This window comes from Penaeus vannamei, chromosome 18 (assembly GCF_042767895.1).
Source record: "Penaeus vannamei isolate JL-2024 chromosome 18, ASM4276789v1, whole genome shotgun sequence".
NCBI classification, from domain to species: Eukaryota; Metazoa; Arthropoda; class Malacostraca; order Decapoda; family Penaeidae; genus Penaeus; species Penaeus vannamei.
This window is the reverse complement of record NC_091566.1, coordinates 34,778,017-34,795,653: the sequence shown is the minus strand read 5'-3', so window position 1 is coordinate 34,795,653 and position 17,637 is coordinate 34,778,017. Positions and strand designations below refer to the sequence as shown.

Here is a 17,637-nt window from a genome sequence, read left to right as displayed (position 1 = left end):
ATTGTTATGATAGTTTGTATAGAAAGTAGGAGCAGATTTTATTGCCCCCAGTTTATCTCTAACACACAGTGGAAAGGCCCGAAGGGGCGATGGAAATGACCTAACGCCTAATCCCCGTAAATTAGTCAACATTGGCAGAGAACTCGACAAATTGAACAAGGTATTGCATAATTAATTTTTATTGTGAGTAATACTGAACTGATAATGGAATTTGAGAAGATAGGTGTGTATGATTTTGTTTTCCATTTCAGTAGAAATAGATTAGTATTGTCAGCTTGCCTTAGCATTTAAGTAGTGTAGATACTCTACAAATAGCTAAATGTATGAACATTATTTTTCAGACAATAAATGACTTAACTCCAGTATCTGAACTCCCATTCAATGTGAGACCCAAATCTAGAAAAGAGAAGAACAAGTTGGCATCAAGGTTAGTAATATTTTTGTAAAACATGAAGAGTATGAAGTACAATCTTAGAAGTGAGTAAATAGAGCTTCTAACAGATTCTTTGAGATCTTGTTATATAAATAGTTACTTTTTTCTGCATTTTAACCTATTCCTGGCAGGTAAAATTTCAAACAATGTTTAGTAAGACCAGTGTGTGCTAGAATGTGCTTTCCCTAGCCTGCCTTCTTGATCCTCAGATGCTATCCCTCTGAGTAATAATTCATTCCCTTTTCACAGAGCCTGTCGCTTGAAGAAGAAAGCCCAGCATGAAGCAAACAAGATCAAGTTGTATGGTTTGGAGCAAGAGCACAAGGGAATGCTTCTGCTTCTGGAGGAGGCTAGAGGAAGTCTGATAAAGAAGGTAGAGAGTGGAGGGACTGCACACATGCCTACCAATCATCACCAGGCCCTACCAGGCACTCCACCACAGAACCATCAGCTGTCTGTATCACAGCATATTGAAAAGATTGCCAAGTTACGGAGCAGTAAGTATGGGCTTATATTTGCAGCTCTTTAATTCCTCAGCTGTACTTGGACTAGCCATAATACTATGGACTAGCCATAATACTATGTATATGCAAGTTCTGCGAAGTTATTTTGGAATGGCTTTTCATGATTTGAATATATTATGCTTTGCTTGAAACCTTATAAATGAAAGTACTGCTTCTCTATTTATTGGTGTGTTTTATTGATGATGGTTAAATTTGATGGTTGCAGATGGATGGGTTTGGAAGTAGAGTCAGCAAAAATAGTGGATTCTTGTATAAATGACAGTATCTGTACAGGGTTGTTTGAATAGCTCTTAACTGTTTTTTACCTCCACAGAACTCAGGATTGCTGGCCATACCACTGAGTTTGTGAATCGTGTCATTGAAAACTGTCAGAATGGAGATCAGAGTGGAGGACTGGAAGAGATAACCAAAACCTTCAATGACACCAATCTGGCTAACAGTCCTACATCCAATGGCAACAATGGATTTTCACCTCGCTGAAATCTCCAAGTAGAAACACATGTTGGTGCAGATTGAGGTGCTCAGAGCCACCCAAACTCATGCACCCACATCTATGGCAAGAATACACGTATCTCTTCAATGCTTCACAAGGAATTGCTGTATTTGCATTAATCCATGACCTTGCATACATGGATTCAGTAATATGCACTGAGGCCATAGCTTCGCAAGCAACAAGCTTTAAGGAAATTTTAAAGATTGAAAGTGTAAATAAGTAATTTGTACAGAATTAACCCATATACTTTACCCAAAGCAACTGCTGTAACCAGTGGGGTGATGGATCCCCCCAATAATGGGAAGCCAAAATTATAGTTAGGAAAAAAGGATTGGTAGATGTTAGATGATGATTGTGATATATTCATCCATCAATGATGAATGGTACAGATATAGAACTAGCTGCATTCTTTTTAGAAGAGAAAGGAGTTAGTGAGGCTTTGCTTTTTTGCACGAGACGTAGGCTGTGACAGTCAGAGGAACGATTGAATTGCTACAAAACAAAAATGTTATTGTTAAGTTTTTCTTAACAGATCCTGTAAAACCCCTAGGGCAGTATTGCACTGTGTAATTTATCCTTAGATTTATTATGTTGGAAATTAGTCCAGGTTAAATCAGTGTGGAAAACCAAGGCAAACTCTTCACAGATAAGGCACTCTTTGAGGGTTCTACTGCCCTGAGGTCCACCAACGCTTGTTCATTTGGTTATTACTATTACCAATGTGAAAGTATTGTTGTGCATTATAGAGTCTGTGAGAACGAGCTTTCTCTAATACATTTATATAGAATATTTTTGTTGCAGCTTTGGTGTTTTGTTTATATAGATTACATAATTTTTATTAATTTTTAAGTGAAAATTGTATGTAACTTGGTCTGTAGCATTCCTGCTGGTTGATATTTATGATATAAGTAGTTTTAAGGTAATATTTGATAGACACTTTATAACAAGAAAGTAGAAGTGTATGTTTCTGTACTAGTTTAAAGCTTGCCATAGATTTTCCATTTTCTAAACAAAATGTGAATTCATTTGTATAGCTGAGATTGTTGTACAGTATTTATTCTGCAACCAAAGCCTATAATCATGACAGGTTGACCGCCATTTATTGGTCTTCAGCAGAACTAGGTACTCATTCTCTACAGAGTTTATCTGGGCTTACATAATAGCAAGAAATTTGAGTGAAACATATTCTTTCTTGAATGGATATGTTGAGTGTATTAAACACCTTGTTTTGAAAGTGTATGCAGAATGATTATTGTGTGATGACACTGAATTATGTGTAGCATGTGATTAGAGTATGTTCCTCATTGTGTTATCGATAAATATCTTGCTTTCAGTAGAACAAATGAAATGCAAATGTTTTAAGAATATTTGGCAGATTTAATTTTCACTTTTAGGAATTGAAATTTTATTTTAGAGCATTGATATATTACACTGAAAAACCATTGCAGCTTAAGTAATGCATTTCAAGGCATTAGCTTAGTGCTTGTCCAAAACAGATTACTTTTTGTGCCCATGTACAGGCACTCCACATTAGATAATTTTATGAATTAAGAATAGATTTTAAAATGTAATTCGTTTATCTTTATTCAGTAGGTAATACTACAAATTATAACTGGCATTAAAGCAAACACATTTTCATTACTGGAATATGGAGTATAGGTTTCTATCTGACTAATGATAATGTTAGAGATGGTGTACAATTTTCTATACAGAGAAGTGTGGACCTTGGAATAGTAGAGAAAAAATGATTCCACATGCACAATGAATTACCTCATGTTTTCTATTTTGTTCATGCTTTACTGCCCTTTGCAACTTACATATGTAGTAACTGATGTTATTTAGGATTGCTACCTTTTTTCACAGGAGTAGGAGTTATTGTTGCAGTTTCTCAGAATAAGGCGAGGCTTAGTTCCTTTTCCCTTTTTGATGTTTTGATAAACTACAATTTTTGAAATTTGGAAATTGAAGAATTTATGGCAAGACAAAACTAGCACGAAATGGCTGAGTTTGTGTACCTGATAATGTAGGTTAGGTTAGATAACCCGGTGCCTGTCTAGTCGCACTAATATTCAAGTAAACACATGAGTCTATATAAACATGTTTTGCTCTGTTAAAATGGTTTCTACTTCATAAAAGTAGAAACAGTAAAAGCTTTTGGAAATGAGAATTAAGAGGGGAGGGAGACTTAAAATGAAAGTTAACACTAAAGGATTTTGAATCTGCTGAAACAGAGCTGTTGGTATGATGACTAAGCTGACATTTCTTATGGAAAAAAGATTGTTTACGAGTTGAGCAACACATGTGTATCTCATGTGACTTTATTTGTCAGACTTTTCTCAAGAACACTAAGGATATAATCCAGCTATGAGTATTGTAATTGAACTACAGAAAGAACTTGTTTTTTCTTTTTTATTCCAGAATACAAAGAATATAAAGCTTGTTAAGTATCTTCAGATCTTTCTCAAGGGAAGAGAGGTGTTTACACAATTTCCATTTTATAAAATTGAGAAGCAAAAGTTGAGAAAGTCTAGGTTCTTTCCCCATTTTTAATTTATTATTATCATGATGTTTTGATTCTAGAGGAACCAGGGTTATATTCATTGTTTATATTTTGATATAAAGAAGTGGCACCTGTGTTATATTTAGTGTGGCAAACTTTTGTGCATGTTAGTCCAGCATTGGTGTAGTATTGTGATATTTCATAGTATGGTAGTACATTGTAATGTTGCACTACTGTAGCAGTGCTTGGACAGAACTGAACACATTAACTATATTGTAGAACTGAATTTTACAATGAGATACATGAATTATATTATTTGTTGTTTTATCTTAAAGGTTGTATTTTTTTATTATATTTTGTTTTAATTGTTTTTTTTATTATTATTTACCATAAGAAATGTTTTACATCTAAGACAGCAACCATTACATTCTTGTTTAAATTACACAATTAAAAAAATAATTAAGTTGATGTGATTGTTAACCCTTGTCCTACAGATTTTATATTAACAGTTTCCTTATGTCCTATCATACTGCTAGCTCTGGATAGGACATATGACAGTGTATGATACTTTTTCATTATTTAGATTAGCTGTCAATATAAGAAATATATTTCTGGAATGTTTTGAACTTTTAAACTTCATTTAAATTTGTAGTGCATATTAGGTGTATACTTCCTTGTATATGGGATTATCTAATACACTGTATTAATTTGCTTAGCCATGTAGTTGTAATCATAATGTGTTCATATGTTGAACCTATACACTGTATGATTGTTTTTTAACCAAACAAGCATCAAGTAATCAAATGCAGTGTAGGCTCACATTTTTGGTTAACCTTTTTCCTTTGAAGCCTAATGTAAATACTTAATATAACATATCCTTGCTGCATGCCAGTTGAAGGGTTTCGTGGTGATTTGAAACCCTGTGTGATGACAAGTTTCTCCCCACTAACTCGTGGTCATTTCCATGCATCTTCCAACCTGCAGATGATTAGCAGTCTCGTGTGTTGTTGTGAAAGGCAAGTCCGTAGTCCACTTTTGCTAAAAATGCTTTGTGATGTAAGTGGACTGCAATGAATGAGATAGTGTAAATGTTTACTTCTTTTGCATTGTGTGTAAATGGCTCTCTTCTTCTCTTTGTCACTTAATATCAGTTTTGATCTGGAAATCTAAAAAAAGAAAAAAAATCAGAGCTATGGAGTTACTACTTTGCTTTCTTTCGACAACCTCAAGCGTCTGCCGTCAGTCAGTTACAGATCAATCATCTGTGATATCAATTCAGGTGTAATATATGTCCATATTTTAAAAAATCATAAAAAAAGAATAAAACAAAAAAGTAAAACATTAAAAAAAAGACCGAAGGGTCACCAAGAAAAATTAAGGTGATGCGACCAAAATACTAGCTTTTGATGTTGGTACTGTGAAATGACCACAAATGTGTTTACTGTAAACTAAATACCATTGATATTTTAGAATGTAAGCAAGGTGTGTGTGTGTGTGTGTGTGTATAGATATGACATACACAGACACACATATATATATATATAGATAGATATATATATGTACTATATATACAAATATTGAATATCAGTATATAAACTAGCTGAAACATTTAACCAAGGTCATGTATATTTCAGTTCTTGCAAGAAGGCTCTGATTCTGTGGAAGCCTGTTGAAACATGGTGTAGGTTACCATGTTTTGCTTGAAAGACTTTCCAAATTATCTTGCATTACAGTTTTTAGGTACAAAGTTGGTGCTGAATACTTTCAAATTAGTGATGCCAAATTTAGTGATTTTCACATGATAGTCTTAATCATGCCATTAAATGGCTTCAGCTGTTAAATACCCACTATGACTGGATCCTTTACATCTGACCTTCTGTGTTAGATTACAAGAGAAACTTCACACCTTCCTTAGAACTGGATATCATTCCAGTTTTCTATTATATTGTTGTTTGCATACTTTACACTCAATGTCTACATTACTGTTACTAAAAAATATGTATATATGAGCATTATTTTTGTATTGCTTTCACTTCGTCAGAGCCTCTTGAAAACTACAACTTAATGTGTAGCTTCTAATAAGCCAACACAGATGGATTAGCTTCTTTTAAATAATCCACTTTTATTTTATCTTTCAGTATTGCAAAGAGAGTGAACTATCTAGTTTAAACATTACTGTAACTGGGGTACATACTGGTTGAAACGTGTTAATGAAGACTTTGTGGAGGAATTTTGGTAGGAAGTGTTAGTGAACCCCAGATCTTTTTAAAATAAATCTTCCTGATTTTTTACTATTGATACTAGGTTAGCTAGCCTGTACATTAGTTTATGCAAAATTAGTTGTCACAATTTTATCTGAATCTGCAATGTTCATTGGAAGGTAACAGTTACTCCCTGGGTACAGGACTTGTACATCATATTTAAATAAATGAATTAGAATACCAGTTCATAAGTACTTTTTATTTCCTCTGTAAAGAAAGTATTGCCGTACTTCAGAATCATATATATAATTTTAATTTGTTGGCGCCACTATTGAAATATTCATCATTGTGTAGGTTCATTTGGGTAAATAAAAAGAACCACTAGCAGTCTTACATTGTTTTATATTTTTTTACTGATGAAACATTTTGAAATGGTAGAATATAAAAAAAATGTATGTAAAAATTATGTGACTACAAAAGAGGGGTGTGATTATACCTGTCTACATGTACATATGTGCATGTTTGTGTGTACAAATAAAAGTATATTGTTGAATCTGTCTTCATTTAAAAACATCCAACCACAAAATTAGTATCTATATAATATAACAAAATGTCTTAATCCCATATTTCAGCCAAATAAGATGATTTATTATATTTGATTTTAAGAGATGCTAGGGTTCCTTTAAATGTAAATGGGGACAAGAGATAGACTTTCCTTGTTCTACTGTTGCTCTAAATGGGATAAGTCATTTCTTCCATTAATATTGACAGATCAACTATTCAGTGTTCACAGTATTTTACCACTGATTATAAAATATTGCAGCATTACAGAAATCATGAATATTTTTTTTTACAAAAATAGTAGTCCTAGGATTATTTTGCATGTAATGAAAATAGAGAAAGGCAGGCTGGGTAAGGGGCAGCATCAAAATTAAATTATGTGCATTTCTTATTTTTATATATCTTGATTGTATTACAGTGCTGAAAAGGGCCAAATATTACTGCTGCTTTATATGTAAAAGGCTTTATGATGAGTTACTAGCTGAATCAGACAGTATATTCTCTAATAAAATATATTAGTTCAATCTGGTTGATTCAATGAATTTATAAGATGTAACTTTATAAATAACAAATTTATCAATAATATAATTTCCCCCGAAGTTAAACAATGGTTATTTAAGATTGTGCATCTAACTGAAAGGCCTTTCATATTTTTCTGTTTGATGTTGAAGGATATTATAAAAAGTAACAATCCATATACCAAGATAATTTACTTGACTAGATCGTTATTACAGGTAGAAAAAATGGTAGTGATGCATTTTATTCTTCATGAAGACTTCTCTCTGACAGATATTCGGCATCAATTGTTTTAAAGGCCGATTATTTAGGTCTAAAAAAATTGTTGAAAAAGTATGACAACAAATGACACAAAATATATATTTACAGCTTTAAAAAACGGGGTATTTTAGATAAGTACACTGCGAAAAATATAAAATATCTGCTAAAGCTACTGAAGAGAATGCAAAATAAATTACGATATGGAAAAATTACTATTTTCCTTTTCTTAATTCCGTAACATCATGGCAAAGTTGGTGCATACATTGTTCTTAGAATCACGGTAAGAAATGAATGATAAAGTATATGAGTATTCACTCATTTTATTTGTATGAAACCTCATTCATTTAAAGCATTTAATATAATGGATAATAGTTAAAAAGCAAAATGAATGTGCTAGACATCAAGGTCATATAGCACTATAGGAAGGGTACAGTAAAGGGTGGTGAAGGGTGATAGTTGTTAGGCGTCAAATATCTATAGTAGTATTGAAAGGTGAATGGATTATGGTGGGTTTAGGTAAGGGGATTAGATCAAGTGAAGGATATGTATGCGTCTGAGGAAGGAGAACAGGTTGTCAAAGCAGAAAGTGTGGGATTCTGTAAGGATGGCTGATAGGCTGGGAGGTCGGTGAAGGGAGGATAGGTGGGGGAAAACAGGGATGCGGTATGTAGCACAGCGTGGACAGGACAACAGAAAGTGTGGAACTGAAAGAGGGACATTACATTGGAGAGTTGGAAATTGGTATAGGAGGATGTGTAAGAAAAGTCTCTTGGAAGGAGCTAATGGATGGGTTATAGGAAGAATATGACGAAGGTCAGGTCTGCGAGAACGGAAACAGCGAATATTCCAATGTAGGAGAGCTATTACTTAGTTGATCTACGAGTGATAACGGTTACAGTGCGATTTGGAGAATTTGAAGAGGAAGGGTTTTGGGAATGAGATAAGGAGTTGGAGGGGGGGGGGTTAGTATCAGGCGGTAGAAGATCTGAGGAAGGGCGTAGTTGTGACATAAGGGATTCATGTGTGTATCCAGGAGGGTATAGAGGGGATAGAGGGGATGGAGGAAGGGTTAATGCATATGTAGTTGGAGCTGAGGGGGGTGGCCTGTGTTGGGAAAGAGTAGGAGGAAGGGGTGTAGGGAGAATATAAGTAGGAAGAGGATGGATATCTGAGGGGGATGGGCTGTGTTGGCTGGGAGTAGGAGGAAGAAGTGTAGGGGAATATGAGTGGGAGGAGGATGGATATCGGCAGTCACTTCAAGTGTGGAGGGAGCGGGAGTTGTGGAATTTGAGGGTGGGTGAGGGGTTTCGGTGTCTTTTTGGTACTCGAGCAGATAGTTTTGAATATCTTCCAGAGCTTCTGCAGTGAAGTTGGTTGGAGAGTTTTGTGAGACAAAGGTTTTCTTATGCTTATGAGGGGGGAAGAGGAGACTGGTGTCAGAGGAGTAAAGGCAAAGGTAGGTGGGGTGAGTGCGTGGTAGGAGAAGGATGGAACGTTTGTCTGCTGCGGGTAGTGCGGAAAGGGAGAGGGGAGGTTGTTAGGGCTTTAGATGAGATTGGAGTGTCTGGATTTAGAGTGGCAAATGAATTTGACTGGGGGTGGTAGGAGGTAGAAGTGGAAGTGGGGAAGTAAGTAGGTATAGGGGGAAGGGGGTGTAGGAACATCTTGGGAAGGAGGAGGAAGGGCTGAGCGAGCGACATTACTTGAGTAGGGAGTTCATGGGAAACCTCGTGGACGTGCTTCCTGTCTGGCTTAAAACAGTGTGCCCAAGTTTGTATATCTGAGAGTTGCACCTCAGATTCGAACTTGTAGGTTCGACAGCCTCTATAAAATACACGATGGGGGCCGGCGCAGTTAGCACATGTGCGTGATTGTGCAGAGGAGTTTGATCGGTTATGACCAGGTTGGGTACATAGGGAGTAACGGGCTATGGATAAGTAGTGTTTGGCAGGATGTCCCAATCGCCAAAAGTTCTGACATAGACGGGGAGGAGGTTGGTATGGTCGAACAGGAAGGGATTCTCCACCAATATAGATATTAAAAGGTCATGTCTACGTAAAGTAATTTTGGTTCTTACGATGACCTCTAAGAGGAATGGAGTAGCACTGTACTGATATCACGGTCTTTGGGGCAGGCGGGTAAGTCTTTTCCTCAATCTGACCAATCTTTGGTATCGACTGGGCAGTTTGCTGGGGAAATTGAGACAGTTCCGGTACAAGTATTAAGGGTTGGATGAGGTTCTGCAGGAATGGGGTTCCCAGAGAGATCACTTAGATTTGATAATGCTATAGTTTGAGTTTCAGATGTAACTGTAACGAGACGGGAACGATCGGGTCGGGTACGGAAGGGGACTCTGGAGACATTTTTGGAAACATTGCTGAAAGAAAAGAGTGTTGCCTGAGTAAGGAGCTGTAGGGGGATCACGAAAAATCGGTCCCATTAGGTTGGGTTAGAATATTTAAGATATTTGTAGAGCTGGGGGTGGCAGAAGGACGGGGACGTGTGGAAGAGGGAGCATTGTTGAGGGGGAGGGGGGGGGGAGCATTACGGAGAGGTGTAGAATAAGGCTGTAAAGTAGTAGTAAGAGAGGATGGGGTGATTGACGAAGAAGGTTTTGGGGGTAGAGGTTATGAAGTTGAGGAAGTCGGGAGAATAGGAATGTCTCCTGGAGATTGAGTCTCGACTTGGGTGGATAGTGTACTAGTAAGCAATGAGAGGTGGGTAGTAGTTACAGAGTTCGGATTCGTGGTCAAAGGAGAGCCTTGAGTCGGGGAACCAGGAGAGTTTGAACTGGTGAAGGGGCAAGCCTCATTGACCCTAATAAGGGTATTACGTCTTCATTGCTGGCCATGGGAAACTTTGGCTACGTTGGGGAAAGAATCAGTCCAGCCCTCAGGGTCCCCTTGAGGGGTAAGGGCTAGACAACTAAAACAGGGGAATACCGTGCCCATGGTTCCCTCAGGCCGTTCAGGACTGGCACAAAGTCAGCCTTTCATCCTTTGAGCACGGCTCTTACACCTTAGGAAGTGGATTGTAGAAGGGGCTGGAGAAGGGACGGAAACGAAAGAGCAGGAGGGAGAAAAGACCATGCAAAATGTCTAATGCTTCTATCCTTACTTTACCTCCGATTTAAATCTGCATCTCCATTTTCATCTCGATTATTTTGTCCTTGTTATAAAATTAATTTTTAAAATTTCCAAACTGCATCAACTGGCTAGCCCACTTCGCCATTGATTGGAATCATTAAAAGAGGAGAGTTTAGAATTCGTTAACTTAGATTAGGTTTAAATTAAAGTAGTTTAGTGTAGGTTAGGTTCAATTTGGACGGATTTGGTTTGGTTAGGTTAGGTTAGGCTTATTTTAAGTGAGGAGAGTTTAAATTTCGTTAACTTAGATTAGGTTTAAATTAAAGTAGTTTAGTGTTGGTTAGGTTCAATTTGGATGGATTTGGTTAGGTTAGGTTAGGCTTATTTTAAGAGAGGAGAGTTTAGATTTCGTTAACTTAGATTAGGTTTAAATTAAAGTAGTTTAGTGTTGGTTAGGTTCAATTTGGATGGATTTGGTTAGGTTAGGTTAGGTTAGGTTAGGCTTATTTTAAGAGAGGAGAGTTTAGATTTCGTTAACTTAGATTAGGTTTAAATTAACGTAGTTTAGAGTAGGTTAGGTTCAATTTGGATGGATTTGGTTAGGTTAGGCTTATTTTAAGAGAGGAGAGTTTAGATTTCGTTAACTTAGATTAGGTTTAAATTAAAGTAGTTTAGTGTAGGTTAGGTTCAGTTCGAATGGATTTGGTTAGGTTAGGTTAAGCTTATTTTAAGAGAGGCGAGTTTAGATTTCGTTAACTCTGATTAGGTTTAAATTAAAGTAGTTTAGAGTAAGTTAGGTTCAATTTGGATGGATTTGGTTAGGTTAGGTTAGGTTAGGTTAGGCTTATTTTAAGAGAGGAGAGTTTAGATTTCGTTAACTTAGATTAGGTTTAAATTAAAGTAGTTTGGTGTAGGTTAGGTTCAATTTGGATGGATTTGGTTAGGTTAGGTTAGGCTTATTTTAAGAGAGGAGAGTTTATATTTCGTTAACTTAGATTAGGTTTAAATTAAAGTAGTTTAGAGTAGGTTAGGTTCAATTTGGATGGATTTGGTTAGGTTAGGTTAGGTTAGGTTAGGCTTATTTTAAGAGAGGAGAGTTTATATTTCGTTAACTTTGATTAGGTTTAAATTAAAATAGTTTAGAGTAGGTTAGGTTCAATTTGGATGGATTTGGTTAGGTTAGGTTAGGCTTATTTTTAGAGAGGAGAGTTTATATTTCGTTAACTTAGATTAGGTTTAAATTAAAGTAGTTTAGAGTAGGTTAGGTTCAATTTGGATGGATTTGGTTAGGTTAGGTTAGGCTTATTTTAAGCGAGGAGAGTTTAGATTTCGTTAACTTAGATTAGGTTCAAATTAAAGTAGTTTGGTGTAGGTTAGGTTCAATTTGGATGGATTTGGTTAGGTTAGGTTAGGCTTATTTTTAGAGAGGAGAGTTTATATTTCGTTAACTTAGATTAGGTTTAAATTAAAGTAGTTTAGAGTAGGTTAGGTTCAATTTGGATGGATTTGGTTAGGTTAGGCTTATTTTAAGAGAGGAGAGTTTAGATTTCGTTAACTTAGATTAGGTTTAAATTAAAGTAGTTTAGAGTAGGTTAGGTTCAATTTGGATGGATTTGGTTAGGTTAGGTTAGGTTAGGCTTATTTTAAGAGAGGAGAGTTTAGATTTCGTTAACTTAGATTAGGTTTAAATTAAAGTAGTTTAGAGAAGGTTAGGTTCAATTTGGATGGATTTGGTTAGGTTAGGTTTGGTTAGGTTAGGCTTATTTTAAGAGAGGAGAGTTTAGATTTCGTTAACTTAGAATAGGTTTAAATTGAAGTAATTTAGAGTAGGTTAGGTTCAATTTGGATGGATTTGGTTAAGTTAGGTTTGGTTAGGTTAGGCTTATTTTAAGAGAGGAGAGTTTAGATTTCGTTAACTTAGATTAGGTTTAAATTAAAGTAGTTTAGAGAAGGTTAGGTTCAATTTGGATGGATTTGGTTAGGTTAGGTTAGGCTTATTTTTAGAGAGGAGAGTTTAGATTTCGTTAACTTAGATTAGGTTTAAATTAAAGTAGTTTAGTGTTGGTTAGGTTCAATTTGGATGGATTTGGTTAGGTTACGCTTATTTTAAGCCGTGTTCAGTTCACTTGGACCTGGTGTGCAGGCTTTACGGTAAAGCCTTTACCTAGCGTTGTGTTCTAAAACCCTATAAAAGAAGAATGAAGTACCTAATTTTGTGATTTGTGATTGTTTTTGGGTATAGTTTGTTTCACACAGCCACAAGCTGTAAGGTAAAATTTGCCTGTATTGTGTAGAATGGCAATGGGGGAGGGGGGGGGGGTACAAGGGAGAACCTGTTCATTTAAATTACTTTTTATTAATTATTTTTAAGTTTTGCGAAGAGCAATATGTCTTTACCTATGTATTTTCCCATTGTTTGTATTTTATTTTCTGTGTTTTTTATGCCCCCTTTTTATCGTGTTTTACCCTTTTTACCGTACTTTCTTTATATTTTTGTGCTTTAATTTACCGTCTTTAATTTTTTTCACGATGTTTACATATGTGCATTTTGTTTTTCACCTGCTTCATGTTCAGCCAATCACGAATCACCAGCACTGGGTGGCATTTCACATACCCCATTTTACCTGGATGGTGCGTCGCTCTCGGTAACAATTTTCATGAAGTTAGTGTGCTAAATGACAAAGGTTATAGTGTGTTACAGGATAGTATGATAGGGAATGGGGTAAGGAGGGGTGCAAATTAAGGAAGTCCAAGATTAGTAAAGGAAAGGGTTGAGGGCATACGGCGATTAGATGAAATGGAGTGCGTAGTTGGCGAAGCAATAGGAACATTGTTTAAGGAAAAGTGAGAAGAGCTATTATGAAATAATTAATGGGTAATACGGGTAGAGATGGCTGTTGGAGAAGTAGAAGAAGAACCAGGGGATGAGATAAGGGGACTTGGGAAGGTGTTGAAGTATCAGGAAGAATGTCAGTCAGCAGGGGAGGGATCCGGAGGACACTGTTGCGACTGAAGGGATTCACGTGAGTATCCAGGTGGGAGAGATAAGTTAAAGGGGAACGAAGAGGGAGAGTAAGGGGTGTGTTGGGAGAAGGTGGGAGGAAGAGGGTGAGGGGGGAATTTGAGGGGGAGGAAGATGGATATTGGCAAATACTTTAACTGTATTTGAATTTAAATTTAAATTTGTATTTAAATGTATTTGAATAGGAATAGAGGGATAGGAGGGTAGATGAGGTAGAGGAATATTCTGTTGGTTAATGTCTAGAATTTTTTGGATGTCTTCAAGAGCTTTTTGTGGGTATTTGGGTGTGGCGGTTTGAGAAACGAAGGTTCTCTTGTGAGGAGAAGAGGGGATAGATGTTCAAGTAGCTGAGGGGAAAGGGGAGGGGTATAGGGATGTGGTAGGCGAAGATGGAGGAGAACGTTTAGGTTGTCTGGTGTGACAGGTAAAGTGAGGAGGAGGGGTAGACATCGGAGAAGTGGCAGAGATTGGAGTATCAAGATTTAGACTGGTAAAGGAATTTGACCGGGGTAAAGGAGGAGTAGAGGTAGGATTGCTCATGGATATGCAGAGACATCTTGAGAAGTTGTGAGGTAGCAGATCCCAGATACAAACTACGGCTTACTCTACTTGAGCCCAGACAAGAAGCACGGTGACGAGGTGGAGACAATCGAAGGACGAGGGCGGGATTTAGAAGGACGAGGGTACAGTTGTTTTGTGGTACGAGGACACTAGGGATAAATACTAGTACTGAGGGGGGAGGGGAGGGGAGACAATGAAGACTTGTACAGTAGGAGATGGAGTGGAGAATGTTGGGTGAGAGCAAGGGGTGCTTTCTGGAGGTTGAATAATGACCTGGGTGGGTGGTTCGGAATGGACAGAGTTGTCAATAAACATCGAGGAGGGATTATTAGTATCAGTAGTCGGAGCAGTGGTCGGAAAGCCAATGAAATAAAACTTGGATGTGCGGTTTGATGAAAGGGTACGCCTTATTGTCCCCAATAAGGATAAAACATCTTCATTGTTGGCCATGAAATAAGTGGGAAAAAGAAATGGTCAACCATTCAGGGTCTCCATAAGGGGTAAGAGCTAAACGAATACCGTGCCCAAGATGCCGTTCATGACTGACATAAAACCAGCCTTTCAACCTTTCAGAACGGCTCTCACAATGTTAGGAAATGGGTAGAAGGGGACGAAGAGAGGAAAATGGGAAGGGGGAAAAGAAAAGACCAAGCAAAATTATTTGAGACGAAGGCCGAGGCCCTAATCCCCTACCTTGGGTCTCAGTCTCCATCTCCTAAGCCCCCTTACGACAACGAACAATGGTTTGGGAGGGAGCACTTTCTCATAATGCATGCGTGCGTGTGTGACCTTGAGTATCCCCCCCCCCCCCCCATCCCATGCTCGGTGTTGGTGTGTAGGAGTCGGAGGGCTTAGTAGACAGACTGGGACCAAATGCGTCTTGGGCCTCAGCCCTCGACTCATTTAATTTTGCAGTCTTTTCTACTCTTTCCTATTTCTCTCTTCAACCTTTTCTACTATCTACTTCCTAAGGTGTAAGACCGTATTGAAAGGATGAAAGGCCGACTCTGTGCCAGTCCTGAACGGCCTGGGGGAACCATGGGCGCAGCATTCCCGTTTAGTTGTCTAGCCCTTACCCCTCCGGGATCCTGTGGGGTGGACTGTTTTTCTCCCCAATATACTCTAGGCTTACCATGGTCAATAATGAAGATTTTGCACCCTTATAAGGCTTACCCCTTTATCAGCTAGGCCCACAAATTTATATTCTCCCGATTACCCGACCACAGGCTCTCCATCCACCACGACTCTAAACACTGTTACTCCTACCCCCTCCCGAGTACTATTACATCGGTCAAGTCCAAATCACCCACACAGGTCATTACTCACCTTCCAGAAAACATTCCTCCTCTCCCACCATCATCTACTTAACCTCCTCCAACCCAACAAATTTCTTTGTCTACCACCCCCTCCTCCCTTATTACCACTCTACAGCCTTTTTGTCCACCTCTCTCAACACTGCTCCCTCTTTCACACGCCAACACTGTCTAGTCCAGCCCAAAAGGATCGATTTTACACGATCCCCTCAACAGCCCCTTTAGGCGAGGTTCAACTGGTCTTGTGTACACGCAGGTCTGGCAGAGCGCGGCGATGTGGGCCGAATCGGTCACTTTGTTGCGAAATCTGGGGGCTGAGAGGGGCCAGCGATAACACGAACGAGGTTTTTCCTCCGTTATCTCCAGGCTTTCCAGGGTGGTTTCAAATTTTGTCTGTAATTCGCTTAGAAATATTCAATATCTATAAAATCAACTAAAGTTAATCACAAAAATTCGTTTTTATTACCAAAAACAAATAAACAAGAATTGGCTAACTTGAAACTGAAGATCTACTCTTGCATCGACGGCCCGTCAGACTAACGTCAGTAATTCTGAATCTGTAAATTGGTTTCCTTGCATCTTTCTTTTAAAAATATACATCATGAAACACAAAACTATGGTGAAACAGGGAACAGGTCCTCGTGCTACATGTTGCTCAAACGAGAAGTACTATGCGCGGTGAGAAGCATGCGCGGTCTATTACGGCGGTGCTTTTCGCAGTAGAAACCAAGGTCTATATAAGTACTTATATAGACCTTGGTAGAAACACCACGTCTGACTGGGCACTCGGACACAAGGTCTATATAGGTACTTATATAGACATAAGTCGGGTCCTAGACGTGCACGGGAACAGTTGAACTGCGCCTTTACTCTACCCCGATCGTTTCTACCTTGACAGTTACATCTGAATCCCAAGCTAATGCATTATCAATCCTGACTGACTTCACTGGCAAATATATCCCTGTCCAGCCTTATCCCTCCCTCAATACTTATGCCGGAACTGTCTCCATCTCCCTAACAAACAGTCCGTGCAATGCTACACCGTTCACCCTAGAGGCCGCCGTTAGTGTTGCCAAGATTACTTTCCTTAGACATGACCTCGCCCTTATTTGTTATATTGGCGGAGTCTTTCCCTGTCTGACTATATCAATCTCCCCAGCATCAATGTCAGAATTGGCGCGGTCTAGGCCACCCTGCCAAACACTGCCGCTCTACAGCCCGATGCTGTGTGTGTGTGTCCAACCTGGTCATGATCGATCAAACTACTCTACACAATAATGCACATATGCCAATTATGGCTCCCATAATGTATTTTACTTGGGATGCCCTACCTACTAGGTGAAGTCTGAGGTGGCAATTCTCAGATTTAATGTTGACCTCACTTTACGTGAAGCCGGAAAGGAGGCACTTAGATGTTGTTGTTTTTCTCTTACTCACTAAACCAGTACTGTCCTTCACTCCGCCCCCCTCCCTCCCGATATGTATCTGCATGCCCAGTATCTCTTCTCATCTCACTTCTACCCACCCCCTTTCCCAAATTCTTTCGCCATTCTAAATCCAGGTACCCCAATCTCCATCACTATTCCAAGCACTCCAATCTCTACTTCCCCATACTTACCCCTTTTCCTCCTCGCCCAACTCATCACGCAAAAACTAATCCTTCCACTCCATCTTTTACTGCATCCTCACCTCCTCCAACCTCTCCCTCCGCCCCTCAAACATGTCACCTCTTCTACCCATTATGAACAAAACTTTCTCAACTAACTCTTGAAGGCATTCAAAAGTATCTAATATGACCCAAAACATGCCTACACCACATCCATCTTATATCTCACTGCTTCCATTCCTTCTACACTCAAACTACCAACATTCATCCTCCTCCCAAGAACGTTCCCCCTACACCCCTTCCTCCCAAAACCCATCCCCACCTGCTTCAGCCACGTCACCTTCCCCATTATAATTTCCGATTAGACGTGACCCTTTGTCTCAACCACCCCTTTCTCTGTATTCCCTCTCTCCTTGCATATTTCCTGAAATAGTGATCTAATTGCCCTTAAACCCCTTCTTTTGCTAATCCCTAATTTACCCTACTGACATCCTTACAGAATCCCACACTTCTTTCTTTGACAACTTTGAGCTAGTCACCCTTGTCAATCCCTTCCTTCG

The 17,637-nt window shown here is 38.5% G+C and overlaps 1 protein-coding gene across 6 annotated transcripts in view; it reads left to right on the top strand.

Annotated features, from left to right (window-relative positions):
- REPTOR (repressed by TOR) overlaps nt 1-6,704 on the top strand; it is a 73,713-nt gene extending 67,009 nt beyond the window's left edge. For 4 of the 6 annotated variants that reach the window (XM_027374775.2, XM_027374779.2, XM_027374774.2 and 1 more), the window contains 4 exons: nt 52-160; nt 342-427; nt 683-930; nt 1,271-6,704. In XM_027374775.2, coding sequence (XP_027230576.1) covers nt 52-160; nt 342-427; nt 683-930; nt 1,271-1,437 — 610 coding nt within the window. In that variant the 3' untranslated portion in view covers nt 1,438-6,704. The remainder of the gene's footprint in view (nt 1-51; nt 161-341; nt 428-682; nt 931-1,270) is intronic. The other 2 variants (XM_070133183.1, XM_027374777.2) reach the window with 1 other exon arrangement.
- The last annotated feature ends 10,933 nt before the right edge of the window (nt 6,705-17,637 follow it).